Source organism: Dryobates pubescens, chromosome 16 (genome assembly GCF_014839835.1).
Source record: "Dryobates pubescens isolate bDryPub1 chromosome 16, bDryPub1.pri, whole genome shotgun sequence".
Taxonomy (NCBI): domain Eukaryota; kingdom Metazoa; phylum Chordata; class Aves; order Piciformes; family Picidae; genus Dryobates; species Dryobates pubescens.
In genome coordinates, this window is record NC_071627.1 from 6,994,568 (window position 1) to 7,015,898 (window position 21,331).

Consider the following 21,331-nt stretch of genomic DNA (forward strand, 5'->3'; position numbering starts at 1 on the left):
AGGTTCCTCTGGATGTTATTGGAACGTGGCCATGGAGGAAAATGTGCTTCTCTAACAACTGGCTTGTGGACCATTCATGAGACTTTGCTTTCTGGAAATGCTTCAACATGGATTCATCTGGGAATGAGATAGAAAGATGGACTCACAGGCAAGGTGGGCGAAGCGGAGAGCTGATAGAGCCTCCTGAAAACAGTAACCATCTCTCACCAGTGAAGTCCATCAGCAGTGCAGACCACCTCTTGCACATCCCTGGAAGAGCAGACTCTGCTTACAGCTCCTTCTCAGGGGGATCAAACGTTCCAGAGTACCCCACCCCATCATGCTATGGGGAAAGCTGCTGCTTGCCTCCAGAGCAGGGACCGTACATGGACTCAAACTACGTGAGAGGTATTTCTCATCTCAGCGCAGCAAACTCTGACCTCAGATGCCAGCAGCCATACAAGGCACCAGACCTCAGCACCCATAGCAACCCCCACGGCACCAGCCCTGTTGGTGGAAGCACTCCTGCCCGAGGGACCTTAAACCAGGGAGCTCTGGGGGCACCTCCACCTTCTCCTCCCACCCGACTCGATAGCTACAAAGTCACCAAACACCTGGAGAATTCAAGGGGGAGGCGCAGCTCTGGAAGCCACAGGGAGTGCGGTGGGCAGCCAGCTCCCTGCGGGCAGGACAAGCAGCTGGTGGATAGGGAGGTCCCAAGGAGTCAAGGCAGGGGTGAAGCTGCAGGGCAAGGTGTGATGGCTGTCAGGGGACAGGCTCTGGGAAACAAAGGCCTTTCTGTCGAGGCCACCAGCGAGGTACCTACGGCAAAAACTCAGGGGCTAAAGGTGGAGGAAGGTGGGGAGTGGAGCCCATCCCAGCAACCTGTGAAGAGAAGCAACCCCCACATCTTCAGCAGACCTTCTTCATTCATTTTTCAAGAATACCTGAAGACTGACTCTGTGGCCAACATCCCCAAAATACTTTCAGTTTATAATTCAGTCCAGGCTTATAAAATTCCTCAAGTGATGAACTCCAGGTCCTATCACCCAGTGCATGCCAACCCCAGCTCTGTTAATGATACACAAGAAGACAAACAATGTCCCTGTGGTGTACACAAGCCAACCTTCAGAGAGGCAGATCTGCAGGGCATGGTGCCAGAGCCCTGCCAGCCAACAGGATCCTCGTCCTGTGCTCTGTGCCCACGCGGAGCTGAGTCGCACTCAGACCTGGATCAAGACGTGTTTGAGAACAGTGGTGCCTCAAAGCACCTGCAGAATGGCCTCCTGATTCAAAATGCTTCCTGGAAGCTGAGGGGTTGTGCAGGTGGAAATCAGTGCTGCGAGTCTGAAGGAAAAATGGGGAGTGGTGTTGAGGAAGCACCCCTGAATCAGCAAGGCAGGCTGCGGAGGGCATCGCTGCCCTCCAGCTATGATGCTGTAGCAGTGGACAACCCTGGCTGTGAGGAGCTGGATCAGGGCCATGGGCAATGCTATGACAGTGCTGACCAAATGTCCCTTGCCAGACCAAAGGAAGGTTGCACGTCTCAGTTTTTGCACCAAGCCAAGCAAGAAAACCAGGCTGACAACAGCAGGCATCTAGGACCAGAAGAACCTCCTGGTTCTTATCAGAATTATCAACCTGAAGTTCACAACCAGCTCTTCAGACAGCTTCAGGATGATCTTGCTGGAGCGCAGATATCCAGGCAGACGACTCCCATGCTTTACTATCTTTCTGGGGGGAAGCCCACCACCGTCCTGCACCACAAGAAGCTCACCCAGTGTCAGGAGGACCCGAGGAGCTCTCCAAAGGAATTTCCAGCAGGCAGCTACCCTGCCTCAGCATGGTGTCTTGAGGTACAAAGGGAAAGAGATCAGCTTCAAAGGAGCAGCCACCGCCCTCAGTGCAGCTCTGCTGAGCTGCTGGAGGTCGAGGATCTCCTGCTGGGGAGTCCTGCTCCGTCCACGGAGGAGAGTTTCAAGAATGACTACAGAGAGAAACTTAAAGTGGCTCAGAAGAAGGTCCTGAGAGAAACCTCCTTTAAAAGGAAAGACTTACAGATGAGTTTGCCCATCAGACTGCGACATAAGCCCTCTACAAGGCCATCCATTGAGCACCTCAGGTCTTTCTCCCTATCCAGTGCAAGTGAGGATGCCAAACCTGCTCCTTGCTCCCCATCCCATCTGGAACCCGTGGAAAGTTGCAGCAGAGATGAGGACATTAAGAGGCCACAAGTGACACGAATAGGGGGAAGGAAAAGGGTGACCAAGGAGCAAAGGAAACTCTGTTACTCTGAGCCTGAGAAGCTGGATCAGCTAGCAGATAAGGACCTGTCCTGGGGTCAGGTCAGGGATGAAATCACTGAGCAGGATAGAGTGGCAGCTAGGAGAGGGACTCTGGAGAACAGAGGGAGGGCACTTTCCAGTTCAGGCATCTCCAGGATGGAGCTGAAACAAATCCAGCACACTGCACTCATTGAGTACATGGAAAGGAAGATTAACCAGAGACCAAGTAGTGCACAGCACCTCCCAGTGCACAAGCCACCCCTCCAGAAGAGGCTCTCACATCCCAAATGGCCCCTTCCCAAGGTTCCCGATCCAAATGGGAGCAGGAATGTGCAAACCAATGAGGTTTCATGTCAAGTTTTCTCTACAGAAATGTCACCTGATGTTTTTCCTCCTTTGGCTTTTGTTTCCCCGCTGAACGTGGCCAGCGGGTGTGATCCCAGCGCTGCTGCAGGTGCAGCCCCCTCGGGGCATGACCCAGCTCCCAATGATGCAGGTGGAGGCTGCAGCAGCACATGTTCTTCAGCTGAAAGGCTCCTGCAGGCAGGTGGTCCTGCAGCTGGGAGGGCTCGTGAGAGATCCAAATCAACTCCTTCTTCCATGCAGGTAAGAGAGAGGTTGGAGCTCGATGATCTCAAAGGGCTTTGCCAACTGAAACAGTTCTGTGATTCCATGAGACTGAGGCTTTTGCCTGAAGTCCAACTGTGAGACCATCCAGGTGAAAAGCTGCTGGACATCACCAGTGAGGAACTAAGACTTCAATGTTTTGTCAGCATGTGGTAGGGAGGTGATAGGAAGGAGGGAAGAGCTCCGTTTTCTTAATCTCTAGGAAATGCTCTGCAGCCGTGTGAAAGCAAAGTGCCAGCTCTGTTTGGTAGCAGGCAGGAGAAAGAATTGGAGGGGGGGTGGGGTGTGGAGGTGTTCTGAGAGAAGTGCTACCAAGTTTGATATGGATTTAGGATTGATGTAACAGTTCATTGTTCTTAGCAGTACTCTGTAAGGTAGTGCTGAAGGTGTTCGCTACTGTGAAAAGTTGCCAGGGAATTGCTTAAGGAAAGGAACTTCCTAATAGCTGACTGAGAGATGCACTGAGACCAGGTAGAGCCTTTTGCTGTCATTCAGCAAGTGCAAAGGTAAAGGCAGGGCGGATGAGGAGGGTCTGTGTTATGGGATGTGCTGTGCAAGTGCTGTAGGCTCTGCCTGAGAGCTGGGCAGCACTGAGGTCATGAGAGTCCCTTCCAGAGCTGCAGAGAGATGTGCCTGGGGTCTGACACTTACCCAATCCCAGCATGGTGGGAGTTGGAAGGGACCTGTGGAGACCATCCTGCTAAAGCAGGGCACCCACAGCAGCTCGCCCAGGATCACAATGGCCAGAGGGGCTTGGACGCTCTCCAGAGAAGGAGACTCCACACCCTCTCTGGGCAGCCTGCTCCAGGGCTCCAGGAGCCTCACACCAAACAAGTTTCTCCTCCTTTTCCGATGGAACCTCCTGGCTTCCATTTTGTGCCCGTTGCCCCATGTCCTGTGCCCTGGGCACCACTGACAAGAGTCTGGCCCCAGCCTCTTGCCCCCCACCCTTTATCTCTTGCTGGGCATTGCTCAGATCCCCTCTGGGGCTGCTCTTCTCCAGGCTCAACACCCCCAAGGTTCTCAGCCTTTGCTCCTCACAGAGATGCTCCAGGCCCCTCAGCATCTCTGTAGCCTCCAATGGACTCTCTCCAGTAGCTCCCTGTCAGAAATCACATTGTAGAGGCCATGTGGTGTGTGCAGGATGATGCTGTTTGGGTTTCAAGAGGTGCTGCTGTTAGCTACAGCAACCCAGAAAAGGTTGTTATGGAGAGATTGCTATAAATGACCAATGCTTTTGGCTCCTGAATTTGAAGGACAGTAGCTGTCAATATTGTTATCAAGGAGAACAGAGAGGATAAAAGGGTGAGAAAACAAATAACCTGATATACCACTGAAATTGCCCAGCTGAAGAGGCTGAAAAACTTCATCCAGTGCTGGTTGCTTTCTGAATCATTAAGAGAGTAGAGGATAGATTTTGTTGTCAGCTGTTCTTGGTTGTCTAGTTACAAAACCACAACCAAACCAACAGATGGATTCAACCCAGGAAGAGCACAATAGGAATTCCATTAACAGAAAGAAACAGTTAAACTAAAAAAAAAACCTCTCAAAACCCTAAACCCACAAACCCTGGTGAACCTCCTCAGATCTAGAGCTGGCTTTTGTGTCTGGAGATGACAAAGAGAGGAAGCAAAGAGCTGTCTCCTCTGAAAAATGCTGCTTGTCCCAGTGTTCTGTTTTCATTTCCAGGACACTCACGGATGTGCTGGGGGTCCAGCAGCACCATCTCGGCATTGTGAGAGCTGTCACAGCACCCCCAGGTAAGGCTGAGCCCAGCTAGAGCCTGTGCCCAAGGTGTGTGAACTCCAGCTCTGCTGCTGTGGTGACGGGACAAAGGGCAATGGTTTGAAACTTAGAACAGGGCAGATTTAGACTGGATGTTAGGAAGAAGTTCTTTTTACAAGGGCTTGTAGTGATAGGCTGAGGGGCAATGGCTTTGAGCTGGAAGAGGGGAGATTGAGGCTGGAGAAATTGTTCACAGTGAGGGTGGGGAGACACTGGAACAGGTTGCCCAGGGAAGCTGTGGTTGCCCCCTCCCTGGAAGTGTTTAAGACCAGGCTGGATGAGACTTTGAGCAACCTGGGCTAGTGGGAGGTGTCCCTGCCCATGGCAGGAGGGTTGGAACTAGATGGATCTTTAAGGTCCCTTCCAACTCAAGCCATTCTATGATGTTCTTGTGTCTTGGGATCCTTCCTTGTCTGTATGGGAATATTCATCTGCTCAGCTATGTGTTTAATTTGGGGACAGTTTAAAATAATTTGATAGAGAAGGGCAATGAAGCTGGGGAAGGATCTGGAGACCAGGGCTGGTGAGGAGCAGCTGAGGGAACTGGGGGTGTTCAGCCTGGAGGAAGGAGGCTGAGGGGAGACCTCATTGCTCTCTACAACTCTCTGAAAGGAGGTTGGAGTGAGGTGGGGGTTTGGTCTCTTCTCCCAAAGAACATGCAACAGGACAAGATGAAATGGCTTCAGGTTGCACCAGGGCAGGTTTAGATTGGCCTTAAGGAAAAGTTTCTCTACAGAAGGAGTGGTCAAGCCCTGGGACAGGCTGCCTAGGGAGGTGGTAGAGTCACCATCCCCGGAGGTGCTGCGGGTATGGTGGATTGGGCTGAAGGCTGGACTCAGAGGTCTTTCCCAGCCTTAACGATCGTGATTCTACTTCCCGTGTGGCAAACGCAGCCTGCCCCGGAGCTGCTGTGCCTGCGGCAGCTGCTCTCCTGTCCATCTTTGAGATCACAGCTCCCTCGTCTGAGCTCTGCTGAGAACGGCATCTGCAACAGCTCGGGTCTGCTCAGCCTTCACAATGCGTGGTGGAACGGGGGCTTTTGGGGGGGTTGGGGTTTTGTTTGTTGCTGTTTTCTTTAAAGACAAAAAAAAATATTGCACCCTTAACACCACGCCTGGCAAGAAAGTGAGTTTCTTACCTCTCTGTTTTGCTTGTTTGAGGAGCCTCAGGGGAGAAAAACATCACAACTGGCTCAACAAAGCAGTGATGCTGGCACTTGTGTAAGCATAGAATTCCCACTTGCAGTCACCCGTGATATTTCCAGAGATATTGTCCATTTCCCATGGTATTCCCACAGAAATTAGCCATTCCCCCTGATATTTCCATGGCTATTATCCATTTCCATGATATTCCACAGGTTTACAGATTGCATTGGGCTGGAAGGGACCCTCAAAGGTCATCTTGTCCAACCCCCCTTGCAGTTAGCTGGGACACCTCCAATTTGATCAGGCTGCCCAGGGGGAACACCAAGACTGCTATTTCCATGGATATTCTCCATTTCCCATGATATTTCCAAGGATATTCTCCATTTCCCATGACACCTCCACAGATATCATCCATTTGCTGTGCTATTTCCAAGGTTATTGTCCATTTCCCCTGGCATTTCCACAGATATTATCCATCTGCCATGATATTTCCAGGGATATTTCCATTTTCCAGGTGATTTGCTTAGCCCACTAGCTGCTGCTACCCCCTTTAATGAGAAGAGGAAGCTGGAAAACTAATGATGATTGTAGCAGCTTAGGGAGCAAAAACATTGCAGAGGAAGTATCTCAGGTAAAAGGAAATCTCCTCTTTCATACAGTTTCCATGATCCTGAGAGAGGTGGATGCGAGAACCATGGCTGTAAAGATGATGACACAACTGGACATGGGTGTTGTCAGGATATGAAGGAGCTGACTCCTCAAACCTCTATTCCTACCCCAAGAAGTGGAAGCAAGGATGATGCTCAGGCGGAGGAGGAAGGCAGGAGGAAACCACCGCACGGCAATGCTCTAATGAAGTGCCCAGAGCAGCAGCCTGCAGCTCCTCAGGAGCAAGTATCCTCCTGCCACACAGTGTTGACTCACCAAGGAGACAAAGCCACAGCCACAGGTTTGGCTGCAAAGGACGCTTCCATGCAGAGCAGCCAAGATGATCTTCTCCCTGCCAGAGAGACTGCTCCTCCCAAAAGGAGGCTGCAGTCTCCTGAAGACCAGCGGTACGAAGAGCTTGCCACAGAGATCATTGCCAAAGACAGTTCTCTGGTTGATATTCTCATGCCTCACCCTGTTAGAAGCACTGCTCTAGACCTGCTGGAGGGTCTGTTTCCTGTGAGTGTTTCTATGCTGAGCAGACCACGCAGGAGCAAGGGAGACCTCCAGCACCGGCAGGAGAATGAGTAAGTAGACAGCACCAATATTATCTAGTGTTGGAAACTATTTTAGTGGATGAATAGTGGGCATGTACTTGTAGTAAGATGGTCAAGGATTGGACTTGATGATCTTTGAGGTCTTTTCCAACCAAAGCATAGAATCAATAAGGTTGGAGTCATGGAGTTGCTTGGATGTGATGATCTTTGAGGCCTTTCCCAACCAAAGCATAGAATCAGTAAGGTTGGAATCATGGAGTTGCTTGGATGTGATGATCTTTGAGGCCTTTCCCAACCAAAGCATAGAATCAGTAAGGTTGGAATCATGGAGTTGCTTGGACTTGAGGATCTTTGAGGCCTTTCCCAACCAAAGCATAGAATCAGTAAGGTTGGAATCATGGAGTTGCTTGGACTTGATGATCTTTGAGGCCTTTTCCAACCAAAGCATGGAATCAATAAGGTTAGAAAAGACCTCAAAGATCATTGAGTCCAAGCAACTCCATGATTCTATGACCTGAGCATATTGTTTGATTCTTGTTTCATCAGCAAAAGATTTTTAACTTTCTGGGTCACATCTCAAGGAGTATCTGAGGCTGTGGATATATGATGGAAGAAATGTGGCTCAGTGAGACCTTATTAAAAGGGACTGTGAAAAACAGTGTTCAGCTTTGGGGGCCTCACTCCAAGAAGGGCATTGAGGGGCTTGAGTGGGTCCAGAGAAAGGCCATGAAGCTGGTGAAGGGTCTGGAGAACAGGGCTGGTGAGGAGCAGCTGAGGGAACTGGGGATGTTTAGCCTGGAGAAGAGGAGGCTGAGAGAAGACCTCATTGCTCTCTACAGCTCCCTGAGAGGAGGTTGGAGCCATGGGGGGGATTTGGTCTCTTATCCCAAGGAACAAATGTCCTGACAAGAGGAAATGGCCTCAAGTTGCCCCAGGGGAGGTTTAGGTTGGACATTGAGGAACGACTTCTTCCCCAAAAGGGTTGTCAAGGCCTGGAACAGGCTGCCCAGGGCAGTGGTGGAGTCCTCATCCCTGGAAGGGTTTCAAAGCCATGGAGATGTGGCACTGAGGGACATGGTTTAGCGGTGGACTTACCAGCCTTAGGTTAATGGTTGGACTTGATGGTCATGAAGGTCTTTTCCAACCTTATTGATTCATGAAACATGCAGCACCAGGCTGTAAATATTTTGCTCTGTATCTTTCCGAACAAATTAGAGAAGTTACTGCTGGGAGAGGAGAGGAGAGAGGTTCTGAAGCCAAGGTGGATAAATAAAGCCATGAACACAATGTCTGAGAAGAAAACTCTGTTTGCCCAGGGTGTTTATTTTCTGTCCCATTAGCCAGAAAAGCCATGGAGATGCACCAGAAGAGTGTCCTGAATCTGAACATGATGCCAAGCAAAGGAGCCAGGATTCTACCTCCAAGGGAAACCAAGACCTGATGAGCAGCACAGACAGCACAAATGATCTAGATGACATCACAGCCAAGAAAGTAGGTAGATGACCATCTGAGGAACTGCTGGTTCTTCACCATGAGAAAAAAAGCTATTAGCTTAGGCACATGGTCCAAGAGTTGTGTGCAGGGAGAAGTTAGGTTATGGGCAAATCTGATCTTAAGGTCTCTTCCAACCAGCTGATTCTGGGATAGGTTACACAGAATGATAGAGGTTGGAAGTGACCTCTGAAGACCACCAAATCCAACCTCCCTGCCAGGGCAGGATCATCTAAAGCAGATCACCCTGGTGAAGCATCAACCAGAAATGACCAAGCTGTCACCAGCAGCTCTCAGCTAACTGCATCCAACTGCAGCTACTGGGACATCTTTACTGTGCATATTTCTATTCATGACTTCTATCCCAATAATCATATTTCACAGATACCTTGGGGCCCATTTTTGCCAGCAGATGAAGTCCTGGCAGCTTGGGATACTGACCATAAGAGGTGGTATTTAAATCCTGTGTGGTAGCTGACCTCAGTGCCCTCGAATTTCCATAGGCCCAAGAACCAGAGGTAGCTTGGATGTAGCTGGACTGCAGTAGAAGTCTTGCAGCTAGGAAGGGCAATGTGTAGCTTTGGAAAACTAAATATTATTTTTCTCTGTAGAAACCTGGCCCTGCTCTGTGTCAGGCAATGACAATCTGCCCTCTTGAAGCTCCTTCTGCTAGCTAGATTTAGGCTGGACATTAGGACCAGCTAGATTTGGATTGCACATCAAGAAGAAATTCTTCACCCTGAGGCTGGTGAGGCCCTGGAACAGCTTGCCCAGAGAAGCTGTGGAGGCTCCAAGCCTTGCAGCCTTCAATGTCAGGTTGGATGAGGCCATGCAAGCTGGTTTAGCAGGTGGTGCCCTTACCCATGGCACAGGGTTGGAATTAGATGACCTTCAAGGTCCATTCCAACCCAAACCAGTCCATGATTCTCTGAGCATGTGGTGATGTTATTAATGACTAGGTGCATGACCACCTGTTCATGATCTAACTGCTGCTCCTGATCATAGAGGCATTGGCCAATTTCCACAGGAATTGATGGGGTTCTTCTCCTGCTCTGCTCTTGCAGCACTTTTCCAGATCAGCTTTTCCATACCAAACTACCCAGGCTCTGTGGCTTTTGGAATCATAGAATCGTCAGGGTTGGAAGGAACCTCAAGGCTCAGCCAGTTCCAACTCCCTTGCCATGGGCAGGGACACCTCACACTACAGCAGGTTGCTCACAGCCACATCCAGCCTGGCCTTCGAAACCTCCAGGGATGAGGCTGCCACCACCTCCCTGAGCAACCTGTGCCAGTGTCTCACCACCCTCATGGGGAAGAACTTCTTAACATCCAAGCTGAATCTACCTACTTCTATTTTTGCTCCATTCCCCCCAGTCCTATCAGCCTGACACCCTAAAAAGTCCCTTCTCAGCTTTCTTGTAGTCCCCTTCAGATACTGGAAGGCCACAAGAAGGTCTCGTGGGAGCCTTCTACTCCACACTGAACAACCCCAACTTTCTCAGTCTGTCTTCATAGCAGAGCAGCTCCAGCCCTCTGCCCATCCTTGTGGCCCCTCTCTGGACACCTTCCAGCACCTCCAGATCCTTCTTGTAAGAGGGGCTCCAGAACTGGACACAGTGCTCCAGGTGTGGTCTCGCCAGCGTGGAGTATCAGCCATGGAGCTGACCCTTTCTGGCTGTGTTATAACCGCAGCTCCACTCAGTTCTTGCACAGGTTGATAACAGAGCTGTGACTTCACCACACTCATGCCTTGGAGCACAACCATGTGTAATCACCTTGTAATCTTTATTGCAGTTCACTCCTGGCTGCTTGGAAGCTCTCTGAGCTGGGGATTATATCACCAGTTAAGGTGATTACCAGTAATTTGCTTTTCAGAGTTTTAAGTACAGCTTAGAAAAACCTTTCTTTCTTTTTCTCCCCTGTGTGTGTTTGTTTTTTGTTGTGTTGTTGTTGGGGTTTGGTTTGTTTGTTTGTTTGACAGAGCTTTAAATGATTTTAAGACTCCAAATTTTGGCAAAGAGCACCTGAAGCAAATGCACCCCCTAGAAAGGATTCTTTTGGGGGCAATAACAGCTTTCTGCGGCTTGCTTTCTTTTCCCTTCGCAGCAGGAACTCATCTCCTGCCTCCAATCCAAGCTGCAGAGGCTGTGGGAAGAGAGGGAGCTCGTCCTCTCTGATGTCCAGGAGTGCTCCAAGCAAGGTGAGGAGCTGGAGGCGATGGTGAGGGCCATCTGCAAGCCCAACGAGTTCGAGCGCTACATGATGTTCATCGGGGACCTGGAGAAGGTGGTGAGCCTCTTGCTCTGCCTGTCCACCCGCCTGGCCAGAGTCCAAAACGCCATGAGGAGGATTGATGGCAACACAGACGCTGAGGAGAAGGTGAGTGATGAGCCAGCAGGGTATTTCATTTGGTTTAGCTCACCTCTTCTTCCTCACCGCTTCTGTCTGACAGCTCTCAACAAGAGGTGTAAATTATACCCGAGTCCCAGCCAGCCTGGCCCAGCAGGTGCCTAGTGCCACACTGCAGGCTGTGTCTCCATGGTCAAAGCAGACTGGACTCCAGTGGTGGCCTTTCAGGATTTAAAGGAGCCAATAAGAAAGCTGGAGACAGATTTTTGAGCAGGGCCTGTTGTGCCAGGATGAGGGGGGATGGTTTGAAACGACAAGAGATTCAGAATGGAGAGAAGGAAGAAATGTTTGATGCTGAGGGTGGTGAGACCCTGTCCCAGGTTGCCCAGAGAGGTGGGAGATGCCCCATCCCTGGAACCATTCAAGGTCAGGTTGTATGAGGCTCTGAACTAACTGCTCAAGTTGCAAATGCCCCTGGAGGCTGCAGGGGTTGGACTAAATGAGCTTGAAAGGACCTTTCCCACTGAAACTGCGCTATGATTCCATGATTCCTTGACTCTGGTGAAGGCCACACGTTCAGTGTTAGACAACAGAAGTTCAGAAGGAGCTCAATAGCTGGGTGCTGAGGTGGCAGTAGAGTCCTGAGAAGGTCCAAAGCAGAAAAGGGGGTCGCTGGACCCTTTGGCTACTCATAGAATCAGATAATTGTTCTGGTAGAAAAAGACCTCTGAGATCTTTGAGTCCAGCCATCAAACCCAACACCATGGCCATTAAACCATCTCCCCAAGTGCCATGGCCACACATTTCTTGAAGACCTCCAGGGATGGGGACTCCACCAGTGCCCTGGGCAACCCTTTCCAAGGTTACTGTTAGTGCAGATATGTTTTCATAGAGGTCACCATCATTTTATCCTGCCACTGGCACTCTGGCCACACACGTGTGCCCTAGAGAGCATCTCGGAACACAGAATTAAGCAGGTTGGAAAAGACCTTTGAGATCACAGAGTCCAACCTATCCCCCAACACCATCTAATCAACTAAACCATGGCACCAAGTGCCTCATCCAGTCTCTTCTTAAACACTTCCAGTGGTGGTGACTCCGCCACCTCACTGGGCAGCCCATTCCAATGGCCAATCTGTCCTAACATCCAGCCTAAACCTCCCATGGTGCAGCTTGAGACTGTGTCCTCTTGTTGGGTCACAGGTTGCCTGGGAGAAGAGACCAACCCCCATGCAGATGGATAAAAGGTACTTTAAAACTACCAGATTAAGTTTATTGAATTTTTTGTTGTTGTTGTTTCTTCTTTTTTTCTGGAGAGCAGCACAGGAGAAGTGAGCCTTGGTGGGATTTGCTGGGTGTCTTTACCTTGCAAAGCACAGGAATGAGCGATTCAATCGAGAGAGAACTCCTCCGGAGCACACAGCCCACAAGAGGAAGTCATTAAACTAAATGGCCTGTGGCTTCCAAATGAAGATGCAGAGTCTGCCAGGACTGAGGAGTTCATAGATTTGTAGATTTATAGAATGGTTTGGGTTGGAAGGGACCTTGAAGATCATCCAGTTCCAACCCCCCTGCCATGGGCAGGGACACCTCCCACCAGCCCAGGGTGCTCAAGGCCTCATCCAACCTGGCTTTGAACACCTCCAGGGAGGGAACATCCTCTCCGGGCAACCTGTTCCAGTGTCTCACCACCCTTGCTCTAAAGAATTTCTTCCTAATCTCCAGTCTAAACCTGCCCTCCACAAGCCTAAAGCCACTGCCACTCATCCTGTCACTACAAACACTTGTAAAAAGTTCCTCTCCAGGTTTCTTGTAGCCCCTTCTAGGTACTGGAGGGCTGCTCTAAGGTCTCCCCAGAGCCTTCTCTTCTCCAGGCTGAACAGCCCCAGCTCTCTCAGCCTGTCCCTATAGGGGAGCTTCTCCAGCCCTCTGATCATCTTCATAGCCTCCTCTGGACCTATTCCAACAACTCCATGTCCCTCTTTTGTGTTGAGGGGACCAGAACTGGATGAAGTGCTCTGGGGTCTCATGAGAGCAGAGTAGAGGCAGAGAAGCCCTTCCCTCATCCTGCTGGTCAGACTGCTTTGGGTGCAGCTTTGCTTTCTTTTCCCCTTAGCAATCACTGGCTGAACGGCACAAGCTCCTGTCCAGGCAACGAGAAGATGCCAAAGACCTGAAGGAGAACCTGGACCGCAGGGAGAGAGTTGTCTCTGGGATCCTGGCCAAGTACCTGACGGATCAGCAGCTGCAGGACTACCGCCGCTTCGTGCAAGTCAAGACCTCCTTGCTGATCGAACAGAAGGACCTGGAGGAGCAGATCAAATTTTTTGAGGAACAATTAGAACACCTTGAGCAAAGCATCCCCCTCTGATCCCCACCAGTGTTTGCACCATCTTTGTACACAGCACTGTTTGTGACCCACCCCGGGAAATGGGCAGCCGCTCGCTGCCTTTGGCGAATTCCTGCGACCCTGGGCATGGTTTGGTGAGTTCCTGCCGTCCTGAGAGTGCCACAAGTGCTTGGATGCTCCAGGGATGCCCTAGGCACATACTGGACAACCCTTCTTCTTTGGATGGGCCAACTGACAGCATCCTACAGCGGACAGCAGACTGCAGTTTGCAACGGCTGATCCAGGATGTGTTGCTCCTGTTTACTCAGTGCCTATTTCCCCTTCTGGTTGCCTGTCCATCTGTTTCCAGATTGACACAATCAATCTCAATAAAAGAAGGCCAGAAATAGTTTCCTCTTGTGGGTGGGCTGAATGTCTGAAAAGAAAAATGGCCTGGGTGTTCAAATGTGAGTTAGAGGTTGCAGGAAGACGTGGGAAACATTATGGATGGTTCTGGTGAAACTCCTTGGTTCTCCTGTTTGTGTGGTGCAGCAAAAGGACTCTGGAAGGGAGGGAAAGAATGCTTTCCTTTCTTGGTGGTGTCATCCATAAGTCTCTCCAGGCTCTCTATGGTCCTGGTAGGATATTGAGGTTGTAGTGAGGTGAGGGCCAGTCTCTCCTCTCTAGTCTCAGGTGATAGAATGAGAGGAAACGGCCTCAAATTGCACCAGGGGAGGTGTAGGTTGGAGATTAGGAACAATTTCTCTCCTTCAAGAGTGGTCAGGGATTGGGACAGGCTGTCCAGGGAGGTGGTGGAAACCCCATCCCTGGAGGTGTTTGAGAAATGTGTTGGCATGGCACTTGGGAACAGGGTTTAGTGGCCACGGTGGTGTTAGGTCAGTGCTTGGACTGGATGACCTTAGAGGTCTTTTCCAAGCAAAGCAATTCTATGGTTCTGTGGCAGGCTGCTCAGGAGTAGGTCTTTAGAGGTCAGAAAAACGAGTGGTCCTCGTGGGTATCACAAAGAGCTGGCCGATGAGGAAGGCAGCTGAAATGAACACTTGTAGGCGTGAGAAACTCTGAACTTATCCCTGCAGAGCCATTTCCAAGGTCCTTGCTATGCTTTTGAAGTGTTTATTTTTCCAGCAGCACCTCCAGGGGCTTGTTGTGAGGTAGTTTTCAAGTGCCAGCGTGCACAGGGAGTGCTGAACGTGGGGGGAATGCTCTGCTGCAGCGTAAGGTGGGTGGGATGAGTGGAGGAGATTATTCAGCTTGAGTGAAGCTTTATATAAATCCCTGGAGAAAAGAAAAAAAGTCTTTAAAAACTCCTGTTGTGTGTTGAGTCAAAGCAGTGGTGGTGTTGAATTGAAAACCTGAGTCTGGCTGGTTAGTTTGTGTTGAAGCACTGAGGAATATTCAGGCTGAGCTCCACAGCCAGACCTTGCCTGAGGTGTGGGTGCTAATTGAACACAGGCTTCTCCAACGGGCAAGACAATTGTTCCAGGGTGTTGGGTTTTGCCAAGGAATGTTTTGCTAGTGGTGTGTGTCTCCTGACTAAGTGTCATCGCTGCTGAAAGCAGCTGTCCTATTCCTGAGGCACCTTCTCCCTTGGGAGTGGCTGTTTTCCCCACCCATGCAGGATGGGGTCCTGGTGCAGGTTTAAGCTGATGGGTTGGGTTTCATAGAATCACAGAATTGTTTGGGTTGGGAAAGACCTCGAAGATCATCCAGTCCAACCATCAACCCAACACCACCACTGCCATTGAACCATGTCCCAAGTGCCATGGCCACGTTTCCTGACTATCTCCGGGGATGCTGACTCCACCAGCTCCCTGGGCAGCCTGTTCCAATCCCTGACCACTCTTCCAGCAAAGAAGTCATTTCTAATCTCCAACCTAAATCTCCTCTGGGACAATTCCAGGCTGTTTCCTCTCATTCTATCCCTTGATGCCAGGGAGAAGAGAGCAGGAAGAAGAGGTGTTCAAGTGGCATATGGACCTGGTACTTGGAGACACAGTTTAGTGTTGACCCTTCAGTGCTGGGTGGAAGGTTGGACTGAATCATCTTGGAGGTCTCATCCAACCAGACTGATTCTGTGACCCCCACCTGGCTCCAACCTGCTCACCAACATCTGATGCCCAGAGCCCTGAAAAGTTGTTCTCTTCCAGGGGCTCCAGGGCCTTGGCAGTTCACCAGAGCCGAGAGCTGCTGAGTTGCTTCTTACTCGAAGTCAGGTGTATGTTGGGGGAATGTCAGGAATGAAGGAGCTCCCTGCTCTTACCCCTCAGGGAGAACAGGCAGGAAATCCCCGCTGCTGGCAGCAGTCAGCAGTCTCCTGTTGCAGCCTGCAGGAATGACACTTGAGCATCCCAGGTAGGAGGTAATGGGACCCCATCAGCATCAGAGGACTGCTATCAGTGAGCTGTCTGTGTGAATTAATTACAGACTCACAGCATGGTGGGGGTTGGGAGGGCCCTCTGGAGATCATGGACTCCAACCCTCTTACCAGAGCAGGATCATCCACAGCAGGTTGCACAGGATGGTGTCCAGGTGGGTTTGGAATGACTCCAGAGAATCCACCACCTCTCTGGGCAGCCTGTTCCAGTGCTCCACCACCTTCAAAGTAGAAAAGTTTCTCCTCATGTGCACATGGAACTTTCTATGCTCAAGTTTGTGCCTGTTACCTCTTGTCCTGGCACTGAGCACCACTGGAAAAACACTGACCTCATCCTCCTGCCACAAACCCTGTAAGTATTTCTAACCATTGATAAGATCAGTCTTCTCTTCTCCAGGCTAAACAGCCTCAGGTCCTTCAACCTTTCCTCACAAGACAGATGTTCAAGTGCCCTCATCGTCTTTGTAGCCCTTTGCTGTATCCTCTCAAGTAATTCCCTGTCCTTCTTAGGGAACTGGGGATGCCAGAACTGGACCCAGTGCTCCACAGCTACATCCAGGAGAGCTCAAAATAGCAACACTGAGGAGAAGGCAGAAGGTGAAACAAGCAAAATGAAGGAGCCCAGATCTCCTCCGTGGGGTGGGGAGGCTGGTGGGACTCCAGGAATGAGGTCTGCTAATTCATTCACAGTGAGGGTGGGGAGACACTGGAACAGGTTGCCCAGGGAGGCTGTGGATGCCCCCTCCCTGGAGGTGTTCAAGGGCAGCTGGGATGAGGCCTTGAGCAACCTGGGCTGGTAGGAGGTGTCCCTGCCTATGGCAGGGGGTGGTGGAAGTGGATGACATTTAAGCTCCCTTCCAACCCAACCCATTCCATGAATCTATGACTCTGGCCATCCACGCACAAGCAGTGTGGGGGAAGAAACTGCAGCAGCTTATGTTCTGCTAAGGAAAAGCTGGTGGGCTTGATTTTAAGATCAAAAGATGCCTTTTCTTGTCTGGGGCCAGAGAGATGAGCAAGTGTCCCAGGTGAGGGGCAGGGTGAGTGGCCAGCAGGAGCAGACAGGGAGGGCATCACTCCAGCTGACAGCATCTGGGCAGCATTGCAGGGATTTCAGCCACAGCAGCTCATTTGGGATCTGATTGAACATCCACTGCCATGTGTGGGAGTCACTGCTGGAGCAGGAGCTGCTGGCTCAGCCTCTTGGGCACTAAGTGGAAGAATTTAATGTGGATTTTAATGCCCAGTCTGGTTTCCTTTGCTGTGGGACTTCTGCATGTGGAGCTAATTGAGGAGTGGAGGGGTTAAAGTCAATGTGCTCTGTGAAAGATCTCTTTGGTGCTTGCAAGAGCTGAGTTTAATAAGTAGAAGGATGTTCTCTCAGCTTTGGGAATTCATGGCAACCAGCTGAATAATGTTTTAAAAATAACCCTCAGCAGCATTGCCAAGCTGATCTTCTGTGCCTGGAGGGAGCCCACGAAGACATGAAAGAATAATCAGCTGGAGGAACCCTGCCGCCTCAGGGTGGCACAGAAAGCACTCATGGAGCAGAGCCTGGATTTCACTGATAAAGGGAGGGAGGCATTAAAGGGTATCAGAGATCCTCTGAAATGTTACATGGAAGCTGAGTCATCTCATAGATGAATGCACAGGGAGAAAGAGACACTGCTGAAGAGGTGCATAACCAGCCAGAGGTCTTTCTACTGGCCTTCAGCCCATGATGTAAGAACCTCAAGAAGGAACCGCTTGGGAAGGAACCTCTCCCAAGACCCCAACCCCATGCCAGCTCCTGACGGGATGGCCGGTGGCTCCAGCAGCCCTGTCTGTGGTTCAGCTGCTCCCTGTTGAGCATGAGATCAGTGTCACCTGGTGTCACAGTGGGAAGCACAAGCTGGGGGATGGAGACAAAGAAGTCTGAGTGATTGTCACTGATGGGTAGAAGGCTGGACCAGTGTGGGGGTGAATGGACAGACAGCTGCTTGGAGAGGAGAGAGCTGGTCCAGCCCTAAGCTGACCTGAGCCTGGAGCAGAGCTGTTGTGCTTTGCTGCAAGGGAGGAAACCATCTCAGGAGAGTGCTGGAAGAAAATACCACACAAAAAATCATGGTGAGAAAGTGTTTGTACCACTGCAGTTCACCATTGTGACCATATTGGTGATCCTTACTGGTGTGGCCATGCTGAGACCATCTGTCTCACCGAGGAGAGGCTGGCCAGCAGTGCTGCTGATGACAGACAACATGTTCTCACCACTGTGCTCTGTCAGAGCCCCACAGCAGCCTAAACACCTCCATATTTCTGTGCCATAAGAGGGTTTTCCATCTGCTCCCCACCACATCTGCACACTCTAGAAATGTTGATTGGCATGGAGTGGCAGAATGAAGAGTGATGGCTTCAGACTGGAAGAAGATGGGTTGGGATTGGACATCAGGAGGAAATTCTTCCTCGTGAGGGTGGTGAGGCACTGAAACAGGTTGCCCAGAGATGTGGAGGTTCCATGCCTGGAGGTGTTCCAAGCCAGGCTGGATGAAGCCTTGAGCAACCTGGGGTAGTGGAAAGTGTCCCTGCTAACGGCAGGAGGTTGGAAGTGGATGATCTTTGAGGGTCCCTTGCAACCTAACCCATTCTGTGGTGATTCTATGACTGCAGTCTCTACAGGAGCACATCTGGCAGTCAGGGATGCAGAAGCTCCTCACTGCCTGGGATGCTTTTGGCAGTTGGGATGCAACCATGGTGCCTGGATGCACACTGGGGAGGGAGGGTGGCTCCCTGATACCATCCATGATTTTAGGTCAAGGGCTTGTGCTCTTGGGTGTTGTGCTTGACTTGGTGAAAAGGAAGGTTATTTGGTTTGTGTCAGCAATGAGCCTGCAGGGCCTGCCCCACACTGGTTAGGCCACACCTTGAGTCCTGTGTCCAGCTCTGGGCCCCTCAGTTTAGGAAAGATGTTGAGCTGCTGGAAGGTGTCCAGAGAAGGGCAACAAAGCTGGGGAGGGGTCTGGAACACAAGCCCTGTGAGGAGAGGCTGAGGGAGCTGGGGGTGTTTAGCCTGGAGAAGAGGAGGCTCAGGGGAGACCTTATTGCTGTCTACAACTACCTGAAGGGAGGTTGTAGCCAGCTGGGGGTTGGTCTCTTCTCCCAGGCAACCAGCACTAGAACAAGAGGCCACAGTCTCAAGCTGCACCAGGGGAGGTTTAGGCTGGATGTTAGGAAGAAATTCTTCATAGAAAGAGTGATTGCCCATTGGAATGTGCTGCCCAGGGAGGTGCTGGAGTCACCATCACTGGAGATGTTTCAGGAGGAGACTTGATAGGGTGCTTGGTTGCATGGTTTAGTTGATTAGGTGGTGTTGGATGATAGGTTGGACACGATGATCTTGAAGGTCTCTTCCAGCCTGGTCTGGTCTATTCTATTCTATTCTATTCTATTCTATTCTATTCTATTCTATTCTATTCTATTCTATTCTATTCTATTCATCTGTGCTCTTCTCCTGGCAAGTCTCACAGTGACGAGGATAGTAGAGGAAGGCCACAGGGCAGGCTGAAAGGAATTCCTCCCAGGAAATGGTGTGTTGGCTTTGGCTGGAAACTTGTGCTCTCAGGTGTAGAAAGAGAGTCACACTGTGTGTCTGCTGATGGGACTTTGCTAGCAGTTCCCTCCAACAGAGCCGGCAGATGACCAACCAGCATTGCTCAGTGAGCAGCAGGTGGTGATGAGTTGGCATGTCACAGGCAGCAGAAAGGCTGGATGTGTCACAAAGGCCTGCAGTGGCAGGACAAGGGGCAATGGTTTCAAACTACAGAAGAGTAGATTTAGATTGGATGTTAGGAGCAACCTCTTTACCATGAGGGTGGTAGAACACCTGAACAGGTTGCCTAGAGAGGTGGTTGAGGCCCCATCCCTGGAGATATTAAAGGTGAGGCTCAAGAGGGCTCTGGGCAACCTGATCTAGTTGAGGATGTCCCTGCTGACTGCAGGGGGGTTGGACTGGATGACCTTTGGAAGATCTATGACTCATGATTTGCTTTGCCTTCTAATAAGCCTTGGAAGTGGAATAGAAAATGTCTGCCCCTCATTATGAGGCAGAGCTTTTGATCTGTGTCACCCTGCTCTGTCCCTGTTCTCCCTCTGCAGCAAACAAACACCACACTGTTTGTGCCCATGCTATGTGCTGGCCAAATCCCCACTAATCACCTCATCATTTGGGGTTGCCCCATGAGCACAAACCACTGGAATGAGCCAAACCTGTCTTGTTGCCATTTCATTCAGATTAATATGCAAATCAGGAGCCAAATGCATCCCAGGAATGTAGGTCATGGTGGAAATGTGCAGAGCAGAGCTCAGCAATGAGGAATTAGGATCCCCTAACAATGGGAACTAAGGAACCCCTTAGTCTTGAAAGGTGTCCTCTACCTTCACCTGGTGGCTGCAACTCCTGTTGGGTCTGTGGCTGTTATGCAGCCACTCTGCTGCTGGATCTTGCGTCTGGGATGAAGCCAAAACCTTGTGCAGCCTCCTGTGGGGTGCTAGAGCAGCATTTTGCACAACAGCCCTTTCTGGCTGGCACTCACAAGGGAATGGAGATGGCCAAGAAGCTGTCTCGGTCTGACCACAGCAGCCCCACCTCGTGCTGCTCAAACATCTCCATCCCAGAGGACAAAGTCTGTCCCTTTGTGAACTATCACAGCTTGGAACTTGTTTGCAAATCTCTTCAGAGCAGGGTTTGGAGCTCACACTCCTCAGAACAAGATGTACTGAAGGAGCAGAGGAGCTGAGTTATCTCGAGAAAGGCAGATGGAGTCAGGGTCAGGCAAAGATGAGCTCTGCTGATCCCTGCTGCTGCTAAAGTGAACTCTGAGCTGGGTTTATTTGTGTAGGTGCAGCACTAACAGGTTGTAGAGGACACTGCTCGTGCTGCCTGCAGGCCTAAGGAAATTATCTGGATTCTAGTTCAGGATATCAGTGCTAACTGTGTGCTTTCAAGAAGTGACCAGCGTGATTATCTCCAGTGTAGAGCAGGAAAACTGAGATGAGGCAAGCAGGCAGCCTGGTAACCAAGGTGAAATACAACCCCAAGCTCCCAAATCCTGGTCAGCTTCCATCTCCAGCCTTCCCCCACCACATAAGCGCCTCTATGGGGAAAGAGCAGAGCCCAGGGGCTTGGGTTGTTCAGTTTTATCCTCTCCTGCAATTGGCTGTGATGGTGTAGAAGGCAGCTCTGTGCTGAACCAGAGGTTCAAAAGGCTGTTTGCCCAGCCTCTGCCACAAGCCAGATTGCTGAAGACAGCCACAGTCCTCCACCACTTGTGAAAGCATCACAGAGTCACGGGATGGTCTATGTTGAAAGGGACTTTAAAGGTCATCTAGTTCCAACATCCTGCCTTGGGCAGGGACACCTCCTGCTAGATCAGCTTCCTGAAGGTTCCATTCAACCTGGCCTTGAGCACTTCCAGACTTGGAGCCTCCACAGCTTCTCTGGGCAACCTGTTCCAGTGCCTCAGCACCCTCATGGGGAAAAGTCCTCCCAGCGTTTCATCTCAATCCAGCTGCTTGCATTTTGTAACCATCCTCCTTCCTCCTGTCACTCCATGCCTTGGTACAGCTCCAGCTCTCCCGTGGCCCCTTTCAAATACTGAGAGGCTGATCTAAGTTATCCCTGGAGCCTTCTCTTCTCCAGGCTGAACAAGCCCAACTCTCTCAGCCTGGCCTCACAGCAGAGGGCTTCCAGCCCGGCCGGCATTGCT

The 21,331-nt window shown here is 50.8% G+C and overlaps 1 protein-coding gene across 1 annotated transcript; it reads left to right on the top strand.

Annotated features, from left to right (window-relative positions):
• The first annotated feature begins 1,130 nt into the window (after nt 1-1,130).
• On the top strand, nt 1,131-13,593 carry LOC104297046 (protein Shroom1). The gene is made up of 7 exons (XM_054168653.1): nt 1,131-2,870; nt 4,542-4,651; nt 6,481-7,056; nt 8,367-8,517; nt 10,307-10,366; nt 10,624-10,896; nt 12,983-13,593. The coding sequence occupies exons 1-7, from the start codon at nt 1,131-1,133 to the stop codon at nt 13,235-13,237; spliced, it is 3,165 nt and encodes a 1,054-aa protein (XP_054024628.1). The 3' UTR covers nt 13,238-13,593.
• Nucleotides 13,594-21,331: the final 7,738 nt, after the last annotated feature.